This window comes from Euleptes europaea, chromosome 1, assembly GCF_029931775.1.
Source record: "Euleptes europaea isolate rEulEur1 chromosome 1, rEulEur1.hap1, whole genome shotgun sequence".
Classification (NCBI taxonomy): domain Eukaryota; kingdom Metazoa; phylum Chordata; class Lepidosauria; order Squamata; family Sphaerodactylidae; genus Euleptes; species Euleptes europaea.
Window position 1 is genome coordinate 59,831,135 of NC_079312.1, and position 25,854 is coordinate 59,856,988.

Below are 25,854 nucleotides of genomic sequence, written 5' to 3' on the forward strand. Positions count from 1 at the left end.
AAGCTCATCATCCTAGGTAACAGACAGCCAGTGTTTGCTTAAGGAATGCTGTCCTCAGAAAGGAATGTTTCATTGTCTTCTCTAGATCTTATTAATCATTAATCGTGGTATGCCTTGTTTTAGTTCCATTGTGTGATCACTGATTGACCTTTGCTATCCATTGTATTATTGCTTAATAAAACTGAGAGATCACTGGGGCAATTCAGATTGATCTCAGGAACTCAAGACACTGTATGAGTTCTTTCCACCGTGCGTGCTTTCCCCAAGGCACTTTCGGGGTGCCTTCCCTTCATATGGCATAACTAGATCCTAATAGGCTATGCTAAGCATTAAAAAAAACTATGCTTTTAAAACTCTGTGTCTCAGGGCAGCTTTGGATATGAGTATCTGTGACATAAACTTGCCTTCAGAGAGATTCAGAGCGGCCCTGTTGTGTTTTCGCATACGTAAGACAAACAGCAGTTTTTCCCCTCTGTTGGTGGAAGCCCCCTGCTCTGTCTGTGGTACTGCTACAGTGTCTGGATGGCACTGTTGTGTTAACAGCAATCAGTGACCACGGCTGCACAATGCCTAGCTGCGAACAGCTTTCACTGCAGAGAAATACATTTCAACAACCTATGATGCTGCATCAGTGGATAATGAAAGTCCCCTATCTTCAGTGCCAATGCAATGGAGCGAGTGATTATCATTTCTGGCTCTTCCGTCTAAAACAAATGTATTACCCCCTCCTCGGCTTGGATTACACAAACATTTAAAAACCCAATAAAATAATGAAAAATAGAACACAACGTTTTTTAGCGGTTACGAATATGAGCCAAACCTGTTAAACGAGCAGCTTCCTCTTTCTGCTGATCCTCACACTGCTGACATCGTAGCTGAAAACTGGCTTGCAGGTTAACAATCTCCTTTTCATATTCTGAAGCCTCATTGCGCCACCGTTCAAGCTCAGCCCTCACTTTCTGAAGCTCTTCTTGTAAAGCAGCCACGTCTGTGTCCCTTTCTGAGGCGGCCTTTTCAGACACTTGTTGCAATAACAGAATCTCACTCTGAGCACTAAGCAAATCACTGCGAGTACTGGAAATTTCACTCTCCTTTTCCTCTCGAAGATGATCAATATCTTCTTGTAGCCTACGTAACTGAGCTGTAAATATTGGCAGAATATTAGATTTTTTTAAAGTTGTAAAGGAGACAAATTCATGTTAGTCAGGAATAGCTCTATAAAGGAGACACTGCTTGAACTTTTAAAGCTTGCCTTTTAAAAATCTGTATAGCAACATAATGATTTAATGCCAGCACTGCCTTTGTCTCACCATTCCTAAATCAGATTCAGTTTTGTGTACTGAATACCAAAAACCCAGAAAATAAAACCCAATAATTTTTGGCATAGATACCAATTTGTATAAAATTGGAAGACATTTCTCATGGCATCTCTTTATTTTTGGAATGTTTGTGTTATCACAAGTATTTTCTTGAGTGCTGATCTAAAGATGTTCCACCAACTGACTGTTGTTGTCCACATATAAATGTGAAAGAACAGTGTCTCCATATACAACATTAATTACGAATGTTCACCTTTGTGTGGCCATGGGCACACAGATGTATGGCTATCTGCCCTTCCAAAGTAATCCACACTTTGTGGAGGTCTTTCAAGCAGGAATGAACAACTAGAACAAATGTCAGGATATGAACAGAATCTCTGAAGTTACCAGTGCTCTCGCTATTAATATCTAGCTTGGAAGCCCTACTATGGATGCTGTCATTATCTCAATAAAAACTCATCTACTAGAAATAAAGCCTTTTCATCATTGGCTTCTATTCTGTGGAAATCTCTTATAAAATTGCTGGCTTTAATACTTCTAAAATATTACTGTTTTGATTGTTAGCCACTTAAAGAGGACCGTCTTCTTTAAACTAAGAATATAAACACAATCAAGTAGTAATGAAAGCAAGAAACAGTGTTTCAGCACTCTAGATCATTTTGTTTGCCCAGTAATACTTGTGAGAAATATTTGTGGTCAGTATCACAGAACTGGTAGGTAATTTGCTTCAGCTAATCAAAATGTTGCAGACTTTCATGTCTTTGCAAAAACAAAATTTCTGTACCATTAATGACTAAACACATACATGATAATTGTGTGTCCAAGAACCTGACCCTTAGTAGAATGGCACCCTTAACTATCTAATTAAGAAAATATTTCAGTGTGTGTACACTTGAAACATGTTGTTAAGTCTTTGAAGAAGTAATGGAATTAATCTCACAAAATGTTTTCCTTTGAGTTGACATTTCTAAAAAATTAGAACACCTGATCTGTTAAACAGCATTTGCTGTTTCCAAGATTGTACAACCCAGGTTTTATATGCTACTTTCCGCCTAATAAATATTATTTTTCAAGAAAATCTATGTATGATCTATCTGTTCCAGGTTACACCTTTCCATCAAGACCTCATACAACAATCTATAGCTATGGAAAGGAGCCACTGTGAACTCCAGCTGGGCAGTGATTCAGGGAGCTCAGCTTTCAGTGAATTAGAATCACATTTCAACGTAAACATTTGTTCTAATACTTACTGCATAAGTAGTTTTGTCAAGTGGTAACTTTGTTATCCTAATTTCACACTCTTTATACAAATACCCTTAGCTGAACATTCATGAGTTGCTTAACTCCAATATCCCGATTCAGCAAAACATTTAATGAGTAAAATTAAATGACTTTAAAGTCCCTTAGAAGATGCCAAAAAGTTGCTAAAAGCTTGGTTCATATGCTACCCCGGCAAATGACAAGATATATGCCTTCTTCCTGCCTTATGTTTTAACTGCTGTTTTTATATGTGTATGCTAACTTTGATTTTGTTTTAATGATGTGTTTTTGTTTGGTTTTAATGGTTTCTAAGGGATGTTTTTATAACGGCTACTTTACCTTTTCGTTGTATTGGTGGCCCTGATGAGGGCAGAACGAAGGTGTATAAATGTTGTAAATGAAAATAATTATATGGGTGAGAATCATCATCTGCATGTTTGAAATTATGAGGAAGTGGGGCAGCAGTGAGAACAGTTGGCAGAAGGGACCTTCAGCAATAGGAATACTGTTGTCTTACCCTAGCCGCTCAGAAAGGAGCAGGAATCACCAGTGCTTATTACCTCATACCAACCCACCCTCCTAAACAGCAGCAACTATCTTTTTAATGCAGCAGTTCCTTCTTTGCCACAGCAACAGCTGATCGCTCACAACTAATCAAAAGCAACTGCTGCCAGAGCAAATTAAAAACTGCTGCTTCTGCAGGAGAGGGGGGGATGAATATATTCATAATATGTTTTATTGTTAGCCTACTCACTCCATTGTTACTACAGAAGCTTCCAAGCTGTTATTTCATTTTACATTGCTGTTCAATAAAACTATTGATTAAAAAAGACAGCCACAGCTCTCTATAGTTGGGCATTTGTGGTGGCATCTCCTATTTCTTTTTAATGAGAGAAAATGAGGGCTACAGCATGCCATTCCACAAAGTAGTTCTGAACACTAGTGGATGAGTCGTCGCCTCCCCCCACAACACACACAACAAGCAGAGGACTCCTCCATCCATATGCTTCTCATCAGAAGAACAATGCGTGAACATTTATGCCAGTGGATTAAGAATTATGAAAAGGGAACTGTGGACTGATTGGCTAGTCATAAAGACATGGAGACTGGAAAGGGGTCCAAAGTAGAGCCATGATGATGATAAACTGAAAAAAATACAGGACAGATTACAGAGGGAGGTAAGATGGTCAAGATCCATGGTAAGCTTAAAAATAGCCTAGATTTCAGCTGCAGACATCACCAAATACTTAAAGCTAGACAAAGTGTTGGTATTGTTTTCTGAGAATTCTATTCTGTGTTCTTAGCTTTTGAGTCCAATGAAACCCAATGTACGTTTCATTCCAACACTGGTAGACCACTACATCTGTGGCATAACTTTTATTATACTCTACTCTAAAGCTATTTTTAAAAGCTGAAGTTGGTTTTCAGTATTAAAATACTGTTTGAAGTACAAGAATAATGTTAAATCCTGTCACAAAGGCAGATTAGAAATGTCATAATAAATACACAAATGATCTTTCTCACCTCCTCCATACCTCATTCTCACTTTCCCTTTTTTCCTTTTCTGATTCTTGACTCTTAGCTACCTGAGTATGCACAGCTTTTACTTTGTTTTCTTGTTAATGAGGTATGTTGGGGAAGAGGGTGGGTGGTAACATTAAAGGGAGTGCATTATTATATTTACTATCTTATATGGAAAACAATAAAAAATGGGGGAAAGCAGCAATTTCAGAGGGGAAGCCATGTTAATATTTTACAACAAAAATAAAAGGGAGTTTTGTGGCACCTTAAAGATTACAGCTTGAGTATCCCTTATCGGAAATGCTTGGGATCAGAAGTGTTCGAATTTTGGATGATTTTGGATTTTGGAATATTTGCATATACATAATGAGATATCTTGGGGAATGGGACGCAAGTCTAAACATGAAATTAATTTATGTTTTATATAAACCTTATACACATCACCTAAAGATAATTTTATACAATACTTTATACAATATTTTAAATAATTTTGTGCATGAAACAAAGTTTGTGTACATTGAACCATCAGAAAGCAAAGGTGCCACTACCTCACCAGAAGTTTTGGATTTTGGATCATTTTGGATATTGGATTTTCGGATAAGGGATACTCAACCTGTAACACTATTTTATTCCAACACAGGTTTTCATGGACATCCAAAGGCAAAGACATACGAAGTGTTGTTTAGATAGCAAATTATTGCTTTTACTTTCTGTACTCTGTATTGTCCTCTCTTGGATTTCCCCATTAACTTAACTTGTGTATGAGTGCAATAAAACAGTTTTTCTATTTGTTCTTTGTTTCTGAAACACTCTAAATTATTTTTCCTCACAACCATGCTGCCCAAGCACACTGTACCAAATAAGGAGAAAAAGGGAAGGCTAGAATCCCTTCCCCTCCCTAAAACATGAATACAGAGTAAATTCAGAAGGATTATTTATTGTTGGCCTAGTGATGACAGATTTTGCTAAGGAATATCTGGCCTCAGGAAGCTGGGTTTCTCACATTCCCAATCTTGTATAACCTCTCAATTCTGATACCGAGGCAGTGTCATAATTTGCATAGATATTCTTCAGTATTAAGAATTCGGCTTTCATAATTTTGCATCAGAAAATACTGAAAATTACAATCCTATTAAAAATCATTTCCTTTACTTCTACAGTTACATTACCTACATTTCTGCATACGTTTTGGAAGGGTTTTATACCTTGGAGAATCTGGATTTGCTTGGTGGACTCTTCAACTTGTATTCTATAAGCTTTTCTCTCTTCTTCCAAAAGAGCTGTAAGTATAGTAAAAGTATATACATACAGTTTAAGTGAATATTGTTTATCATTACATAGCTAAAATGATGAGAAATTAGTTTTTTATTTTATTTCCATCTTTAGTAAACATGTCAATATAAGTAAATCAACATATTTAATTGATTAAATCGCACTGCTAGTAGTTAATGATTTTATTTAATTTTTTGCTGAAAATTCTCTCTGCCTCTCTTCAGTGCATCCTTGACATCATTATGCTATGGAATGGCAGCAAGAAAATGAAACTGACTGAAACCCATTTCCAGTCCTTAAATTCATCAAGATTTTGACTTTTCACCTTCTTTATATAGAAGGCACTCTTCACACATTTTATTAAGAATGATCAGATCAAACTGATTTATATTGCCGTTTGAAACTGTCACTGAAGCAGTTGGGTATAAGTTTTCCAAGGTATGCTGCAGATTCAAAGGGAACTTGATCTCACCTTGCAGTTCAAAGCATTTTTGTTTACTTGTTCTAGCTAGCTCTTGGGCTTCAACCAGTTCTTTGTGCAGCTGCTGAATTTCTTGTTTTGCCTCAGTTTCTGATTGTGCACCCTGCAATTCATCTGCTAAAAGAACATTTTTCTTTAAAGCATCAGTTTTAGCAATGCCTAAGATTCTACTATCCTATGAAGACAGGAATTTGAGAATCATGCAAAGTTAGTAACCTATGTGTCACTGAATTAGACAAAAGTTATGAGATAAATTAGAACACTGTTAGGAAGGAAAATATTCACACGATGAAGTCCAGCATATAGAAATAAAGTATAAACTCAGTAAGAATCATGTAGGTAGGTAATTCAAATCAAAACATATTCTGCACTGTTAAAATTTCAAATACTAGCCAATCTTCATATATGTGGTGAAATGGTTTGAACGTAGAATTTTCTTTTCAGACTTTAATTTTATTTTTCTTCCACATTATGTTACTCAAAAATGAATATTCAGTATTCCAGAGGCCTCACAGCATCCAGGACAAGGAAGGCCTTATGCAGTGAAGGGGAAACTGGAACAAACTAAATTACAGAGGAAATAATCTATAGTTCTCAGGACCAGGGGCAAAAGTAAACTAGTATGAACAGGTATTGAGTACTGGTAAGAAAATGGCTGAAGTGGTACCTCCCACTGTCCTCTCCCACCCCCACCCCCCTGCACTTCATACAGTCAGTACTGGTAAAAAACTGAAGTTAATTTCATGCTTGCCTAGGCTTTATTTTCAAGTACATAAGTGTACACAGGAAACTTAATAATGAACAAACTGCTTTTAATACTCCACAAAATTTCAAATATAAATTTCCTGTCAAGTAAGGATAGTTGCTATTTCAGAAAAAAAAAAAGCCTTGGTAGGCTTAAGGGACTATTTTCATAATTTTTGGATCCTATCCTTCGCCTTCAAGTAAGAGGTCTGCTTAGTGTCCTTGTATGTTTTCTGAAGGAATCAAACTGATATCCATTAATGTCATTTGTTGCCTGATTTCCATGTAGATACTTCTGTGGACATCTGGGCTGCATGACTAAAGGTTTTGGAATATGTTCCTAGTTAGTACAAAGGCACTATTTAGTAAAAAATACAAATGTGCTTTAGCAATAAGTTGGCAGGAAATATATGAAATGGGAACTCCTTTCTTATTGATCTAAAAGAACTGACAAAAACCACCATATTGAAAGTTTAAGAAAACAATTTACCTTTTAAGAGAGCTACTTTAGCAATAGGTTCATCTAGTTCATGGTCATCCATCTGAGCATCTAAAGGAGAAAGTAAAATATTTTTTGAAATTATTTGAATATATTAAACAAGTACAAAATTCAGCAAAGTGCAGCAGCAACACACACACACACTCACACTAAATCCCTCACACGAGCAACAATTTAGGATATATCAGTTTTATCAAGTTAAAAGTAAAAGTTTTTTCTTTAAAAGTTTTCCTTTAGGTTTTTTGATATCCCAATACACTTGAACAACATTATGACTCCAACCATACCTGTAGTGTCGTCACTACTTTTCTCCTTGCTTGGACTAAGAGTATCAGATAGATCCGCTTCTTTTGCTTTTGCTTGATTTTCTGTAAAATACAAACAATTCTTTTGTCAAGGTACTTTTAAGGTAGTTCAATTTTGCCTTGTAAAAGCAAAGAGGACAAGACTAAAATCCCACTTGTTAAAATCAATGTTTTCCTATGTCTTTGCAATCCTGTTCCCAACTGGATTAAATATCCTCAGGTCACATATTTAATACTAAACAATCCAACACAGGATGTAGTTGCCTCATGCATAGTTTAGCCTTTTGTCTAAAATTGTACTCTGGCCAGCTGGAACCCTGTGTAAAGTTAGTTGTTTTGTTCACTAATTCTGGGAGCAAATCAGGAGAGACACACACACAGAAAACCATTTCCAAAACAATAGAGATATTGTAACATGCTAGACAGAAAAGTGCTTTTAGGAATAAACACTGCTTTGTACCACACTGGATAAGAGAAAAGAAAAACACTTTAAGAATATAATACACAGATGATATTAGCATGACATTTAAGAGAACCCAGACATTAAAACTAAGCTAAGCAATACGAGTACCTTTTAAAAAATGGCATTTGTGGGAAATGCACATTTTCCCTAAAATCAAGGTCTTCATAAACCATCAATCACCTTTTGTGTTCCATCCACAAGCTTTTCTGTATACTACGATAAAGTGTCAAAAGTTGGCTGAGGTCTTTAAAAGGTAAAGGTAATGGTCCCCTGTGCAAGCACCGGGTCATTCCTGACCCATTGGGTGACGTCACATCCCGACGTTTACTAGGCAGACTTTGATTTATAGGGTGGTTTGCCAGAGCCTTCCCCAATCATCTCCCCTTTACCACCAGCAAGCTGGGTACTCATTTTACCGACCTTGGAAGGTTGGAAGGCTGAGTCAACCTTGAGCCAGCTCCCTGAAACCAACTTCCTTCGGGATTGAACTCAGGTCGTGAGCAGAGCTTTTGACTGCAGTACTGCAACTTAACACTCTGCGCCACAGGGCTCCTTAGGTCTGGCCAAAAACTGACACAATACAGAGAAATTCTTCACTTCTCCATACTGGAATTGGATTCAAGAAATTCAAAGATAGAGGGTTACTTCTGTGAACAGAGATTTAATCTATGAGCACATTCTTACAACACATACAAACAACGTTGGCTCAAGGCAGAGGCAAATGGGCCATCTAGTTTTTCAGTGGGTGACCTGACTGAGGTATTAGAGGTGATGTCAAGTTTGGTGCTGGAGTCCCCCAGACTGATTGATCTGGGATACTTCAACATTCATGCTAAGGACACTTTGGACCAGCTCAGGATTTCATACCCCTTTTGGCCACCATGGGTCGAGTCACTGAGGTTGTGGAGAGCCCAATACATGAAAGAGAACATACTTTGGAGTTAATTTTTTTTGCACTGATCCTTGGGAGGAAGGCCTAATTTGGGACCTGGAGGTTCAGCCTATGCCATTATCTTAACACCACCAACTCTAGGCACAAGTCAGTGTGACACCAACCCTCTTCTAAAACAGTCTACCCACAGAGACTTATGGATCCTACTGGATCCAGAATGTTCTGGCAGGATTTAGAATCCCAGATGTGAGTTCTGTTGATGCCACGGTAGAACCAGCATGCAAAGCTCCTGGAAGCTACTGACAAGGTTGCCCCAGCCCATCCTCTCACTCCGTTGAGGTGGATCTGGCCCCTTGGTTTACCACAGAGCTGGATGATTTGAAGAGTTCAGGATGTAGAGCAAACTGGAAAGCCTAAGAGGTGGCAATGACAGTGGCAAAGAAATCTTATTTTTTTACTACCATCGCGGCAGCTAGTTCATGACCAGCTCAGTTGTTTCAGGTATTTGACACTTGCTAAGATCCTAGACCTGAATACTTAAATTCTCAGAACCTCATGATTAGTTTGGACACTTTTGCAAAGTTCTTTGCTGATAAAGTCTCTCAGATATATTCTGGATTCCAGTTGTAAAGAACCCAGAAGCACCAGCTGGTACAGAGCACCACAGCTCAATGATGATCAAGAACTAAGCAGATAATGCATTCTGCAGTTTTTCCATTCGTTACCGATTAGTTCCTGGGCTCAATTCAAGGTACTGACTATCATCTACAAAGCCCTTCATGGCACAGGACCCACATATCTAAAAAATGATCTCTCCCAATATGCCCCACTGTGACAGCTGCGCTCATGTGAGCAAAGTTTGTTCAAGGCACCACCCTGAAAATCGGTAAGAACAGTAGCTGCCTGTAGTAGTAGTAGTAGTAGTAGTAGTAGTAACATTTATTTGTAGGTTGCCAAAGGCCTGTACAAAATAAATTAAATGGTGAAACAAAAAAAAATTATACAATAAAAATAAAATGCAAAATAAAATTAAGATAAAATACAGAACAGTTTAAGTTTATCCTAGCTGGCCATCAGTTCTTGCTACCGGTAGTTATATTCTTTGGCACCAGTTTAGTTCTTATCTTTTTAGCTGCTAAAATGAAAAGTCACGATGGGTAGTTGTGTTAGTCTGTCACTAGCAGTAGAAAAGAGTAGGAGTCCAGTACTACCTTGAAGACTAACAAAATTTCTGGCACGGTATGAGCTTTTGTGAGCCACAGCTCTGAACTGTGGCTCACGAAAGCTCATACCCTGCTAGAAATTTTGTTAGTCTTTAAGGTACTACTGGACTCCTACTCTTTTCTATTAAAGTTAAAAGTGACAGCCTATAAGTGATAAATGAGTCAGTGTCTGACAACAAAAATACTAATTTATTGAAACCAGGAGGCAAGTTTAACCCAGTTAATATCGTATGAAGAAATTTTCCCCTAGGTATTGAGTAAAGAGGATAAGCTAAAATATAATGAAATGAATCCTCTATAGCAGAGCCACAGATATAATAAAGTACCATTAGCACAATGCATTTACATCGGCCATCCAATGTTGCAGTTTGCATTGTTTGAAAATGTAAAGATGTGAAAGCCATTCTGAGCTTTTGGATTGAGATGTTAACTAGATATTTGGTTCTTAAGTGGTCTTTTTTATTAATTTAAACCATGGAGAAGACTTAGATTGAAGAAAACCTGGAGGTTTTTAAGAGGAGGTTAGATGGTCATCTGTCAGCAATGCTTATTCTGTGACCTTAGGCAGATGATGAGATGGAAGGCATCTTGGCCATCTTCTGGTCACTGGGGGGGGGGGGGGGGAGGTGGTTGTGAGTTTCCTGCATTGTGCAGGGGGTTGGACTAGATGACCCTTGTGAAATGGGCTAGAACTAAAAAAATGCACTTCAACAAAGACAAATGTAAAGTTCTGCATTTAGGTAGGAAAAATCAAATGCATAATTCTAGGATGGGGGAGACTTGTTTGAGCAGTAGTGTGTGTGAAAAGGATCTTGGGATCTTAGTAGACCAAACACTGAACATGAGTCAGCAGTGTGATGCTGTAACTAAAAAGGCAAATGCAGTCTTGGGCTGCACCAACAGAAGTATAGTGTCCAGATCACGCGAAGTGATAGTATCGCTTTACTCCGCTCTGGTTAGACCTCAACTAGAGTACTGTGTTCAGTTTTGGGCACCATAATTTAAGAAAGATGTAGACAAGCTGGAACGTGTCCAGAGGAGGGCAACAAAGATGGTGAGGGGTCTGGAGACCAAGTCCTATGAGGAAAGGTTGAAGGAGCTGGGTATGTTTAGCCTGAAGAGGGGAAGACTGAGAGGGGATATGATAACCATGTTCAAGTACTTGAAGGGCTGTCATATAGAGGAGGGTGCCGAGTTGTTTTCTGTTGCCCAAGAAAGTCGGACCAGAACCAACGGGTTAAAATTTAATCAAAAGAATGGAATAGAATCATAGAATCATAGAGTTGGAAGGGACCACCAGGGCCATCAAGTCCAACCCCCTGCACAATGCAGGAAATTCACAACTACCTCCCCCCTCCACACCCCTAGTGACCAGAAGATGGCCAAGATGCCCTCCCTCTCATCATCTGCCTAAGGTCACAGAATCAGCATTGCTGACAGACGGCCATCTAACCTCTTCTTAAAAACCTCCAGGGAAGGAGAGCTTACCACCTCCCGAGGAAGCCTGTTTCACTGAGGAACCGCTCTGTTAGAAAATTATTCCTAATGTCTAGACGGAAACTCTTTTGATTTAATTTCAACCCGTTGGTTCTGGTCCGACCTTCTGGAGCAACAGAAAAAAACTTGGCACCCTCCTGTATATGACAGCCCTTCAAGTACTTGAACATGGTTATCATATCCCCTCTCGGTCTTCTCCTCTTCAGGCTAAACATACCCAGCTCCTTCAACCGTCTAGACATTAGGAAGAATTTTCTAATAGTTAGAGCGGTTCCTCAGTGGAACAGGCTTCCTCGGGAGGTAGTAAGCTCTCCTTCCTTGGAGGTTTTTAAGAAGAGGTTAGATGGCCATCTGTCAGCCATGCTGATTCTGTGACCTTAGGCAGATGATGAGAGGGAGGGCATCTTGGCCATCTTCTGGTCACTAGGGGTGTATGGGGGGGAGGCAGTTGTGAATTTCCTGCATTGTGCAGGGGGTTGGACTTGATGGCCCTGGTGGTCCCTTCCAACTCTATGATCCTATGACTCTATGATTCTCTGTTGGGGCTCCTACTTTGTAGAAGGCCTGCCTAAGGAGGGCAGGAAGGTCAGTTCTGTTATTCTGAAGAATGGGTAGAACTGAATTGTTCAAGAGGGCTTTTTATAAGGAGAATAGGGTCGTAAAGGAATTGGTTCCAGAGGATTTATGGTATGCATTTCTTGTTTCTCCTGCATTCTTTTCTACATCTCTCTAATCCAATATTTGCATATCTTCAGTCATTTCCTACACTGTTTTTATTGTTTTCTAATTTTGTATCCCAGTATTATTACAATGTTTATTGAATGTCTCATACTGTTCCTGCGATATTGCTAAATTTTGTAATATGTTTTGAGTCTCCCACGTAAACTAAAAGAGCCATATTTCTTTCAGTTAGGAAAAATCCATCCACCATTAATAAAGGCTTCGAAATGAAACTGGAACTCATTCCAGGGTTTTTGGAGGCTGTTAACATAATGAATGCCACAGAAAAACAGCTATGACATTCCTAACAAATGATCAGACTGAGGTTCAAAATTTTCATTCAACATTTTCATAGTTGCTGATTTTTTTTACTAATAGAATGTTACAAAAAGGTTATATGGAGAACTGCATTAAAAAAAATCCCCATCTTTAAAAAGTAAGCTTTGAAAAGTTATGCTAACAGTTACCCAATCAAGCTGAAATACAGAGGGAAATTCAAGAGAGAATGAAGTATACTTGCTCTAGAAATAGGTCAGTGTTGAAAGGGAAAGATACTGATCACGAGAAAATAATCCTCTAACGCTGAGTGGAGCAAGTGTACTTGTTGAGCAAGAACACAGACATCTGACTATAATGAGCCAAAATAAATAGGAGTGTTCCTTCTTTTAACAGGTGGAAATCAGTCAGTGAAGGCTTCATCTTCAAACAGAGGTCAGGTGGTCTCTCAGTCAGAAATGCTATTCAGAAAACACAGAGAGCATTCTTGGCTTTGGTGTAAATTCCGTGTTTAACAAAGGACAAAATAATCAACCTTACCCATTATCAAAAATGTTAGTGCTTCCTTATGGATCCTCATAAAACTTATCTCCAACTGAAACCAAGTATAAGTGCAGGAAACTGCATTTGCTTACATATATCCCCTTACTTGTGTTGGGTTGCCAACCTCAAGGTGGGGCCTGGAGATCTCCTGGAATTACAACTGATCACCAGACCACAGAGATCTGTTCCCCTGGAGAAAATGGCTGCTTTGGAGGGTGGACTGTATGACATACTCTGCTAGGGTCCCTCCCCTCCCCAGGTTCTACCTCCCAAATCTCCAGGAATTTCCTAACCCAGAAATGGCAACCCTATACTTGTGCCACCTTTGCCCTTTGTTGTCTTCTTTCCACTGTGTCCTGCTCTAAATTTAGATTTTAAGATTAAGGAATCTCTTTTGCTTATGCTATTCTATAAAACTCCGCACATAGTGAAGTTGCTGTTAATATAAGCATTCAGTTTCACACAATAAATAACAAAAGACTAACCAAACTCATTTTTATAGCAGTATGTTAAATGCTGTTAGATTCACTATAGGCATAATATCTTAGAAATGTTTATTTTTTGCATCTGCTGCTACTGCAGCAGCAACCTAGCTCTTACTTCCCTATATGGACACAGAAGGCACAGTTGGTTGCTTTGTGCAACATAGTGACGAACTGAATGAGAGAGAAAGAGGCATTTTAAAAAAGCAGTGCACCACTACTAGATTCCATTCCCTTCCTTCCTCCCCCAATTCTCACTCCTGATCTCCCATTCTGATTTCATACTTTAATATACAGAACAGTATTAATTATAATGACAGTATTAACTGCTAGTCAGAAAAAGGCAGGAAACAAAGGACATCAGATGGAGTGCTGACTCACAAAAGCTTATGCTGGGAAAAAAATTGTTAGTTATTAAGGGGCTATGAGACTCGAGTTTAATTTTGCTACAACAGACTAACACAGCTACCCCTCTGACCAAGGACCTAGTTATTCCATACATATGCAGATGCATTTAACTAGTATTGCATGTCCAAGAAGTCTCTGTACTTGTTTCATGAACAGTCACCCCTCATACTACAGACAAGCCCTCCTGAAAGCGAGCAAGTTGCAAGAGCAGTTTAGAACTTTGTTTTATACCATTTCCTTTTGTTGCTGAGCTTTCTCCCATTCCTATGCTGCACAAAGTGTTTAAAACTTCATGACAGGACCTTTTAAAAGGTTATATGGAATGCATTACGCCAACACAAAAAATAACTCACTGTTCAACAAGATTATCCTGACATGCAAGCATTAAGTTACACTAGCATTTATTTGTCTGCATTCTTTTCCAAATATGGCATGCTGCCTGTACTTTGCACAAACAAGAACATGCAGGAGATTCACAGCTGACACAACATGAAAACGGTAATTTCCCCCAAAGACTGTACTAAAACCAAAGGTGAAAACTTTAATTACCAGTAATAATTTAAGACCTATACAAAGTTTGAGGAAACTCAACAATATTGGAGTTTCGTTAAATAAATATAAATATTGTAAGTTCATATTCGATAAAGCAAAATCTTAGAACATTAATGCTGTGAAATTAATTACTAAATTATCAAATTTAGGGCAGGATAACCTTTGAACGGCAGATATCCATGAATCAATGTTTCTATATTTCAGGTTTAAAATAAAATTTTCAAAAAGAGCAGAAACCTCAAAAGCAATTACAAAAATACAACTGAGCCATTTTCAGCATTCCCTCCACAAGTACGTTACCTTCCTTGAGCAAATTTACTTTGAAGTAGGTTTTAGGACAAGGTGATACTGGATATGGAGCAGTGATTTTTTATTCTTATATCCAGTAGGAGACATCTGCAAATCTATTACAATATATACAATACATACAAAGCCATTGCAGCTAAGAGGCTAAAACAAGTTTCCTTCAAAAATAATACCTATTATGTTTTCTTTTTATGAAGTCTAACATTTGGCTTATCATATTCCTTCAAGCATTAATCAAAATATTTGGATTTTTAAAAAGGAAGATCAATAGCCCAGTTTCCAAGACTTGTAACATTTCTCAAAAACAAATAAAATAATGTCTAACCTTTCAGAATCTTTGTTTCATCCACTCTGGAAAGATGTCCTTCGTCTATGAGCTTGTCTGCTGAACAAAATAGGGGTTACTATCCTATCTCAAATTGTGCAAGCATTTACTTGTACACGTCTCTGTAATCTACATTCCATGACCAAATTTGAACAGGACATTATTACCTCATACTTCTCTGTGCTAGAATCCAGAGGGATTTTTAGAGGACAATGAAGTAATTATACAAAAGGTGATGTTAACCAGCTATGCACAAGCAAAACGGGAAATTAAATGTGAAACAGTCGGCTTTTAGGGAAACAAAGCTTTTGATCAGAAATAAGAGGCGTCCTCCATGATCAAAGTGTCAAACCTTACAAGAAGTAATTTAATGAAGACATTTATGTATTTATAATGTGCTTCTTAATAACAAAAACTTAAAATCCTATATTGAGTGAAGAATGGAAATATATTCATATTCATTGGTTGGGGGGGGGGTGTAAAAATCCCTGGTAGCTCAACAATGACCTTACACACAGAATGTAACTATGATGGCTGAACAGTTGAATTCAGAGCACTGTGTACATCCAATATAGCCAAAATTTATCTATATTCTGGATACTGGGAGCAATACTAACTAGTATTTTGAAACCTGGTGGTGAATTTGAGAGAAAGGGTAGAGTTCAGAAGCCAGGAACAAAATGTACCGTTTTGGAGAGGGTGGTCAGAAAGCTAAAAGTTACCCTAGTTTTCACAGGCACAGAAACAGCCCATACAATATTTTTAACATCCTAGTGGTTTGGAGCGGTGGAGTCTGATCTGGAGAACCGGGTTTGATTCCCCACTCCTCCACATGAGCGGCAGAGGCTAATCTGGTGAACTGGATTTGTTTCCCCACTCCCACACACCAAGCCAGCTGGGTGACCTTGGGCAAGTCATTCTCTCTCAGCCTCACCTACCTCAGAGGGTGCCTGTTGTGGGAAGGGGAAGAAAAGGTGATTGCAAGCCGGTTTGATCTCCCTTAAGTGGCAGAGAAAGTCGGCATATAAAAAACAACTCTTCTTCTTCAACCCTAACTACGCTCTCCTCTTCTAGTGTGTATCTCCTACTAACTGTAACCTTACATAATTGAGGGGGGAATAGCTGTTTTGAGCTATTATTTTGCAAGCACTAGTTCACAACACTATTATTAAACTATTTTAATCCTACATTTCTAGCCCTATAATTCTGACTCTAGGCCACTTTTAACAATAGCAAGAAAATTTAGTTTTAGTTGCTATTTTTCACTGTATTTCTAAGAATGATCCCCAGTAAGATCAGTATGTGGGAACATCAAGAAGGCTGCAACAGGCTGTGTAAGTCTGGAGGCCTCATACTTTGTTAGCAAAATACTGAGACGGGGGGAAATACAACAACAACAGAAAGGAAAATAAAATTGTTAATGTGACAATGGAAGAAAAAGAATCAGACTGAGAGAGGCCAAAAAGAAGGTTCAGTGGAGGATACAAATACAGCAGAAAAAGTGGTAAGCTGAGAGGTCAGACAAGAACACGAGGAAGCACAAGACAGATGGGGCAGCAAATGGGAGAGATCACACATTCTGTGCTATCCTGAAGATACACAAAGGTAGCACGAGGAATGGTGTAAGAAAGTGCTTCAAACAGCAGACCTGTAGAAATAATCCTATCAGATTTCAAAAGCACATTTTACTGATGAATAAATTCAATGAGTGTGCATCACAAATATGTCATGATTTGCACATAAACAGCCTTCACAGATCAAACAGCAATGTTTTCCTATTTCATGTCAGTTCAGCCAAAACACTTTCAAATGGAAGCTTAAGTTCACACATTCAGCTGAGAGTCTACAGCTGAGTAATCAAGTAACAAGAAACATTAAATGCTATGAAAGCATATATGAATGAATCCCCAGCGCTGAATAAGTTGCTCCAGCTGCGCATTTCCTTGAGAAAGTAATAAAGGATGGCTAGTCAGAGAGCAGTTATATTAGACAGGAGACAAAGCTGTTCCTAAGGGATAAGGCTAATGCCAGTAAAAAGCATTTGGCACCAGGCACTAAGATAAGCAGATGAACTCAAGAGGGCAAGAACAAATTTCAGCTTATAGAAGCAGGCTGATGTATGTGCTATTACATTATGTATTGACAAGCCTTTTCTATAGAAGTCTGCTCAAAGTAGGTAAATTAATGAATAAACAGAACTTGTATGAATAAAGTAAAGGAACTGGGCAGTAAACATAAAGCCAAGGAGAGGAAGCACAAAGCCAAGGTTTTCCTCCCACCCCACCCCACCGGAAGAATGTGCATATAATAATGAAATTCTGTGTTACATTTTGGTAGCATGAAAATGTGGATGGGCATTTGATTTTTCTGCGCCCAGCATGTAACAACTATTCCATTCATATGGAATGCTTCTTTTGTCCTTCCTTGTCCATAGCTGACCATGTCCAAGAGGCAAACTTTCAAGAAAACACTTTTGAAGGTCTTCCCTGAGAGAGGTTTTTGTCTTTTTGTAAACTTCAAGGAAAGGGTAAAATATCAGCTCCTTCATCTATTGTCTAGTGCTTGGACAGTGAGTATTAAATGTGAATGTTGTGTTTCCTCAGTGATTAGTAGGTAAAAAATTCCCTTCTGATTTACCAATGCAGTCCTTATTGAATAAGCAGATTTGCCCCAGGCCAAAGTAAGTGTTCAATTGTTTCTTGATACCGAAGAAGACATGATGTTAACAGTCTCAACCAAGGTAAAAAGCCATGTTTGTAAAAAAATCCCAAAAGTAACAAACAATGCTACGGGGCAGGGTTAAATCTGCCCAAGCGGTTGAAAAGCATAATTTTAGCTGCAATTTTTTTTTGGGGGGGGGGGTTTGCTTAGCAACCCTGTAAGCAATAGCGCAACAGTGAGCATGGTGAAAGCTGCAGGGAAAGGAGAAAGTGGCAGCAAGAGAGTTAGGGAAAAAGAAAGACACTGAAGTAAAAGGTGGCGAGGAAAAGGTGGTGGCAGCTGCTGCCGCCTGTTAATTAGGTCGCTCTAATTAATCACTCTAATTAACACCAGAAGGGAAAGTAAGGCAGTGGCAGGAAGGGAAAAGGGAAGTGGTAACAGCAGGTGAGCAGGAAAGAGACAGGAGAAGAAAGAGGCAGAAATGATAGGTGGAAGCAGCAAAGAAGAAGAGGATATGGGGAAGAGTCTGTCCATGGCAAAAAGCAGTTGAAAGAAGCAGGGACTAGTGGGGGAGGGATTCCCACAAGTTTCTCACAGGTCCCTGCTCGTAAGTACTATTTCCTGAACAGTAGTGCTTTTTGCATATAGCTAACAATTTTATTCAGCAATATTTTCACTTTATTCTACTCCAAGCATTTCTTCTCATTTGCTGAACAAGACAGCAAAATCTTTGACTGCCTAGTTTGGTTAAGTAAAATGTATAGTGTGTGACTGTCCTAATATAGAATTATTCAAAAAAATAAAATTTTGCATTTTAAACAACATTGTGTCCAGATGTGTTAATGAAAGAATTAGTTGACACACACAAAAAGAGAGCGATACAAAGCATGGAAAGCAAACATCAAAATTTGAGAGGGAAACTTTTAACACCGTACACTGGGGAAAGTCATTTCCAATACCTCTCCTGCACACTTTTGCCTTTTTCTATTACTAGCAATCACTTTATTTGAACATTTAAACATGACTTAATGGAACATATAATTATGTGAAAAAATGAAGAGGTTAATGCAAAAAGATAAAACACAGAGGAGGACTAGAAGGATATATACAACATACTCTATCAAACTATTTTTTTCTTGAAGAACACGGAATTATGTGCAAGTTTATGCCATGCCAACACTGTCCAAAAGCCTTCACCTATCTCTTGATCTCATTTTATATTATCCGTCTCTTTAAGTTTAACTGAGGTACAGCACATTGCCCCAAATATACCTATCCCAGCTTCAGAAGTTGAGTTTTAGCCAGAGAAGCATGAGTGGAATTCCACTCATTCACCAGAGATTCCCTACCTTCAACTTTCCACTGCAGCTTCTTTTTTACTCTGAAACACTGCTTCTAAAGACTAGGGTACCCTCTGAAAAGGCATGGGATGTGCGAGGCGGAGAGCTACAGCTGGAGGAAGAGGGAAATGTTGGAAGTTGGGGACTCCCCCCCTTTGCATGAGTGGAAGTGCTTTTGGATTCTAATCCTTAGAGTGAGAAGTTGACTATGTAGGCACCACAGACTCATAGATTCAATTTTACACTTCTGGTATAACAAAACAAGGGAAACCTGTACTCTCTTCTATAGTGATATACCTGAGCTATTCCTGTTCCATGTTATGAAAAGCTTGACCTGCCCATTTCCATGCCTTAAGCCTTTATTAAAGGGGAAAGGCATTTTTTCTCCAGGTTGCTGGCAACTTGTTAATGGAAATGGGGGGGGAAATGATCCCATTGGCAGTAATGGGTCAGGATCTGAATATAGAATCTAAAAATACAGGGACAAGTCATATGGCCTTCTGTGGCAAGATGTGGGTTACCACGAGCATGGTCAGCTTTGACTGCAGTCCAGGAAGGCCGTTCAGCTGCTTCAAAATATGCCCTTGATAAGCTGAGCGACAAGATTCATTTCAGGTATGTAGTATAACAATGGCCAATTGCTTCATCCAGATTCACAGCTCAATATATTTTATTTATTTATCTGATCTCTATCCCGTCATTTCTAAGTCAGACTCAGGGAGCCTAACAAGTTCCAACAATATTAAAATCATACTACATGTCATTTATTATGAAAACCCTCAGTTTCTGTTAAAATACCAATGGTGCCCTTAAAACCTTATGATAGTAACTGGGAACCAGTCAAAGGGGTGGGGGGAGGAAAAAGGGAAGAAAAAGGAACAGACAGGGTACCCTAGACAAGGGAAGGAATGGGGAATAAAAAATAGGTAAAAATGGAAACGGTGGGTAGGTAAAAGTAGGTAGATAGGGAGGCCAGCTAAGATGGAAATCTGGCAACCCTCATCCTACCACACCAAAAAAAGGTTGTGTGTTTCAGGCTGTGGGTAAGTTCCTCCTCAGGGTCCCATCCTGCAATATCTGTGTTCTGTTCATGATTGCAGACCAATTTAACTTAATGCAATGATAACTATAGTAGTTGCTGATGTAGAAACATAAAAAGCAGTAATCTTTGTCAAAGTGATGTCTAACTTGCATATTTTTAACATAGCTCATTTTTAATGTTTTCCTTATCACAGGCCTGCAAAAATATAACTATTCTCACTAATAATGTATATTATTTATATATGTATGTGTGTGTATATATATATTTATTTAAAAATTGATTTTTATAGACTTTTTAGTGAATGTGATGAACACTCTGTACTCACTCTGGCACTCTATGAACTGATGAATAAAAGTGCAGTCCCCTCCACTCTTTGAAAGAAAGTGCTCTAGTAAAGAAAGAAACACCTATAAGTTCAAATCTTCATCTTTTAGGGTTCAAGGTAAGTCTCACAGAGTTACCCCCAAAAGGGAGGAACCCCCACCCAACAAACAGTAACATACTGTAGACTATACTGCATACAACTCACAAATGATAGATCTTAAACCAATATTGGTTGTATGACTTGTCTGTCACTTGTGACTTACATGTATCTTCAAAACTAATAAAACTCTTATTAAAACTTATAAACCTCTTATTAATGCACGTTAGGATTGGTTGACAAGTTCCCCCATACCAAAATCTAGATTGTTTCAACAGGGCACTATCTATATGGTCATTCTTTGATTTAAGGTTTTTAGATTGCTTGCAATTTTTGAGTTACATAACTGCTTTAAGACAGCCTCATATTACTAGATGGTCTTTATAGCATTTGTTCAGTTTGGAAGACAGCCATGGCTAAAATAAATAGCCGGAAAGAGTTGTGTCTATCAAGCATTACACTTTGTAGAGCACCCTTGAATTAATGATAAAAAACAGACTTTTAAAATTTCCATTTTTGATGCAGTATTTCAAAGCTTGTCTCTTAAGGGGATATTTTTCAGCCTTCAGTGGTGCTGCTTTATTCCACACAGCTTTCAACTCTAATAGGATTACACTCTTATTTATATTTGTATTCCCCTTTTTCTATTAAAGCGGAATTTCACCCTTCTGTGAAAATGGTGACTAGCCAATGCCGCTTGACAGCTTCATGGCTGAGAGGAGGTTTTGATCTGGTTTCCAAGATCTAACATTTGCCATTTTTACCACAAAACTTCAACAACGCTCACGATATTAAGCTTGGAAAACAAGCATTGAGTCTACTTGAACAGGACTGTCCACAGAATACGGAAATGACCGACGTTGGGAGTTGCTCTCTTTGACTGTGTTAGGGCAACAACACTGATCAGAACCCCTATGACATCACCGGGAAAAGTCCTTATGTGGAGAAAGACTGACACTGAGGGGAGCAGGAGGAACTGTAGAAGAGAGGAGATTCATCTATGGTCTCAAAGGACTGTGACAGTTGGTACACAGTCAAACTGGCATATAATGCAACAAGAAGGGTAGCAGAGGTTTTGAGAGGCAACAGGAAGATGGGACATGCCACCATCTCCTTCACACAAGATTTAGCAGTGCTCGTCTTTGCACCATAGCAGCTGTCAAAAGAATACTGGACTGGGCAACTCTAGCTAGTCTGGGCTGATGTGGACTCACTTTTAATCTGGTGAAAGTGGCATAATTCAAACTATAGAGGAGGAATAAAATATGACAAAGTACAGAATAATTTGTTCAGAAAAAAAATTCAGAGTGCTGGGGTAAACCAAAAGGGAAATCATAAGTCAAGTGATAGGAAAGTTAGAAACTATGGAGTGGGCGGGGGGGGGGGAGAGAAGAGAATACTAACTACTATACACAATTAAAAGAATGAGAGAAGCTCCCTGACAAAACCTAAAGATCAAAAAAGAAAGCAGTCAACCTTTCTGTTTTGAAACTGATCTGTTTGCCTACTTTTGAACACAGTTAAGATTAATCTAAGATAATGACTCATACCTGACCTCAATAATACATGAATTAGTGGTGAATTAACTGTTACGTTAGATGCCTCCAGCAGAAAGATCTGCCCTTTTATGCAGAAATACATTCTTTGGGTACTATATTACACTTGCTATCGTCTCAGATTTTGGTTTTGGACAGTCACAGAACCATCCGGAAGAAACCCGCACAAGAGCTACTGCTTTCTAATTCTTCATAGCACATATCTCTGTGGAGGCCATCCAAGATGATGGGAGTGTTCTACGGCTGCAATCCTAATGGCCCTTGCCTGGGGCTAAGCCCCACCGATTAGCATGCAACTTCCAAGCAGACCTGCTTAGAATGGCTCCTTAAGGCACCAGTGCTTGAAGCTGCTACTTGGGCTTCGTTCAGTTATAACAGGCATCAGAAACACACCAGAAGTGGGCTACAGGAATGCACAGGATCCTTGCATGCCAATTCTACCACTTCGCTTTACCCAGGATAAGCACTGTGGATTATTACTGCTAAGCTTGTAATTAGAACAATGTCTTGACAAATGCTGAAGGACCAAGCATAGCTAGGAAGAACTCATGCTCAAAAACTTGAAAGCCAGATATTTTAATGTGTGTGTGTGTGTTAAGTGCCGTCAAGTCGCTTCCGACTCATGGCGACCCTATGAATGAAAGTCCTCCAAAATGTCCTATCTTTGACAGCCTTGCTCAGATCTTGCAAATTGAAGGCTGTGGCTTCCTTTATTGAGTCAATCCATCTCTTGTTGGGTCTTCCTCTTTTCCTGCTGCCCTCTACTTTTCCTAACATGACGGTCTTTTCCAGTGACTCTTGTCGTCTCATGACGTGACCAAAATACGACAGCCTCAGTTTAGTCATTTTAGCTTCTAGGGTCAGTTCAGGCTTGATTTGATCTATAACCCACTGATTTGTTTTTTTGGCAGTCCACGGAATCCGTAACACTCTCCTCCAACACCACATTTCAAAGGAATCTATTTTCTTCCTATCAGCTTTCAGCTTTCTTCACTGTCCAAGATATTTTAATGCAAAGAGCAAATCTTCATGTCAATAATCACATTAGTGATAGTAGAAAAGAGCAAGAGTCCAGTAGCACCTTAAAGACTAACAAAAATATTTTCTGGCAGGGTATGAGCTTTCGTGAGCCACAGGTCACTTCTTCAGATACAGCTAGAATGTGAATCCATCTGTCTTTAAGTAGAGGAGAGTGAATTCAGACAAGCATTAGTATGTAAATGTTAACAGTATGTAAATGTGAATAGCAGGCGTGATGGGATTAGGTGTGGTATGCAGAAGAGTCTGTGATGTCCAGGGGAGAGATGGGTGTGGAGAAATCAGCATTGGTAATGAGCCATGAATGCAAGGTCTTTATTCAGCTCAGGTAAATGCATTCTCTTTAGTTTGAATATCAACTGTAATTCAGCAGTTTCTCTTTCCAATCTCCCTTTGAAATTCCTTTCTAAGAGAACTGCTACTCTTAAATCTGCAACAGAATGTCCTGGAAGGTTGAAATGTTCTCCCACTGGTTTTTGAATATTGTGGTTTCTGATATCAGACTTATGTCCATTTAATCTTTGTCTAAGAGACTGACCTGTTTGTCCAATGTAGATTGTGGAAGGGCATTGCTGGCATGTGATGGCATAAATCACATTAGAAGATGAGCAGGAGTATGAACCTGAGATAGTATGGCTGACATTGGTGGGTTCCTAGATGATGTTCCTAGAATCTATATGAGGGCAAAGTTGGCACCTTGGTTTGTTGCAGGCCTTGGTGCCAGAGTCCATGGGTGAGAAGTTGTTTTAGGTTAGCCGGCTGTCTGTAAGCAAGAAAGGGACGCCCCCCCCCCCCAGTGCTTCAGCGAGGGAAGTGTCACAATCCAGCATTGGTTGTAGGTCCTTAATAATACGTTGGACTGGTTTTAGTTGGGAGCTATAAGTGACAACCAGAGGTGTTCTGTTGTCATTCTCTCTGGGCTTATCTTGTAGTAATCTTGTAGTAATCTTGTACTACTAGATAAGCCCAGAGAGAATGACAACAGAACACCTCTGGTTGTCACTTATAGCTCCCAACTAAAACCAGTCCAACGTATTATTCCTTTCCTTTCCTTTTATCCCTTAGAAGCTCCTTGATCAATTGATCTTGAGCAGCATATATCTAGTGTTGGAGGGATATAAGGACTGAAATAAATCTTGCCACTGACAATGTAGCCTTGGGGTCCCTGTCGCTTAGTAAAAAAGGCATTATGTCAGTCACAGAGGCATTGGATTTGTATATTAAAAGGGGGGAAATATAGTGCGATCGAAGTTCCTCTTAAAAGCGGCATTCCAAAAGGGCAAGGGCTAATGTGTCAATAGAGCCAGAAGAGCAAGGGCAGATCCTGTATGAGTATGGTATATTCAGAATTCTGCCCTGCATTACCATAGAAGGATTAGCATTCAATCTAGCCAAGCAAAAAGCTCTACAGAGATGAGGAGTTGTCAGATAATATGTATAGGCAGGCAGACCACGTGGAGGGGGTATTCTGAAGAACTGGGATGAACAGACACGATGAGCACGAAAAGTAGTGCTGTTATAATCGAGCTCTTTAATGCGTTTTTTAATTTTGGCAAAAGCTTCAGTTTTCCCAAGATCTGATATCATATCCTGCGAGAAGCCCAGCAACGCCAGTTTCTCATCTAAGATTTTTTGCCATGAGGATTTGAAAGGGTCATGCTTCAGAAAAGCTAGGAACCCCTCAGTGCTAAAGCACAGTTTAAGGTGGAGTTTAAAGGCGGCCAACCACGCCCTAGCTTCAAGTGACATTTGGCCAAACTCGGAACGAAGAGTAACGCCAGCAACACATCGAGGGGCATTTAGGAGTTTTCGTAAGAACTGAAGCAGTGGACGATCTATAGATTCATTGATGACTGTAATCCAGATGGCAACACCAAAGAGGATAATTGGGGTAATTTTCAGGTTAAAAACCTGAATAGCCCCTGGAATATATTTGCCACCTTTGTTGTGAAAAAAATTGACAATAGCACCAACCCCAGGTTTAATTTTGTTGGACAATGCTTTTTGATGGGCACCAACGTATTATTAAGGACCTACAACCAATGCTGGATTGACAACCAGAGGTGTTCTGTTGTCATTCTCTCTGGGCTTATCTTGTAGTACAAGATTACTACAAAATAAGCCCAGAGAGAATGACAACAGAACACCTCTGGTTGTCACTTATAGCTCCCAACTAAAACCAGTCCAACGTATTATTAAGGACCTACAACCAATGCTGGATTATGACACTTCCCTCGCTGAAGCACTGGGGGGGGGGGGGCGTCCCTTTCTTGCTTACAGACAGCCGGCTAACCTAAAACAACTTCTCATCCATGATGATAAACTACTTAACAGGAACATGGACTCTGACATCAAGGCCTGCAACAAACCAAGGTGCCAACTTTGCCCTCATATAGATTCTAGGAACATCATCTCTGGACCCACCAATGTCAGCCATACTATCTCAGGTTCATACTCCTGCTCATCTTCTAATGTGATTTATGCCATCACATGCCAGCAATGCCCTTCCACAATCTACATTGGACAGACAGGTCAGTCTCTTAGACAAAGATTAAATGGACATAAGTCTGACATCAGAAACCACAATATTCAAAAACCAGTGGGAGAACATTTCAACCTTCCAGGACATTCTGTTGCAGATTTAAGAGTAGCAGTTCTCTTAGAAAGGAATTTCAAAGGGAGATTGGAAAGAGAAACTGCTGAATTAC

General features: G+C 39.1%; 1 protein-coding gene across 24 annotated transcripts in view; it reads right to left on the reverse strand.

The window, feature by feature from the left end:
- Positions 1-25,854, reverse strand: part of SLMAP (sarcolemma associated protein) — a 122,837-nt gene that overhangs the window by 15,420 nt on the left and 81,563 nt on the right. For 5 of the 24 annotated variants that reach the window (XM_056867302.1, XM_056867309.1, XM_056867297.1 and 2 more), the window contains 7 exons: positions 20,457-20,519; positions 15,089-15,148; positions 7,384-7,464; positions 7,088-7,147; positions 5,845-5,970; positions 5,306-5,380; positions 821-1,141 (listed from right to left, as the gene is read on the reverse strand). In XM_056867302.1, the coding sequence (XP_056723280.1) occupies positions 821-1,141; positions 5,306-5,380; positions 5,845-5,970; positions 7,088-7,147; positions 7,384-7,464; positions 15,089-15,148; positions 20,457-20,519 (786 nt within the window). The remainder of the gene's footprint in view (positions 1-820; positions 1,142-5,305; positions 5,381-5,844; positions 5,971-7,087; positions 7,148-7,383; positions 7,465-15,088; positions 15,149-20,456; positions 20,520-25,854) is intronic. The other 19 variants (XM_056867301.1, XM_056867305.1, XM_056867314.1 and 16 more) reach the window with 8 other exon arrangements.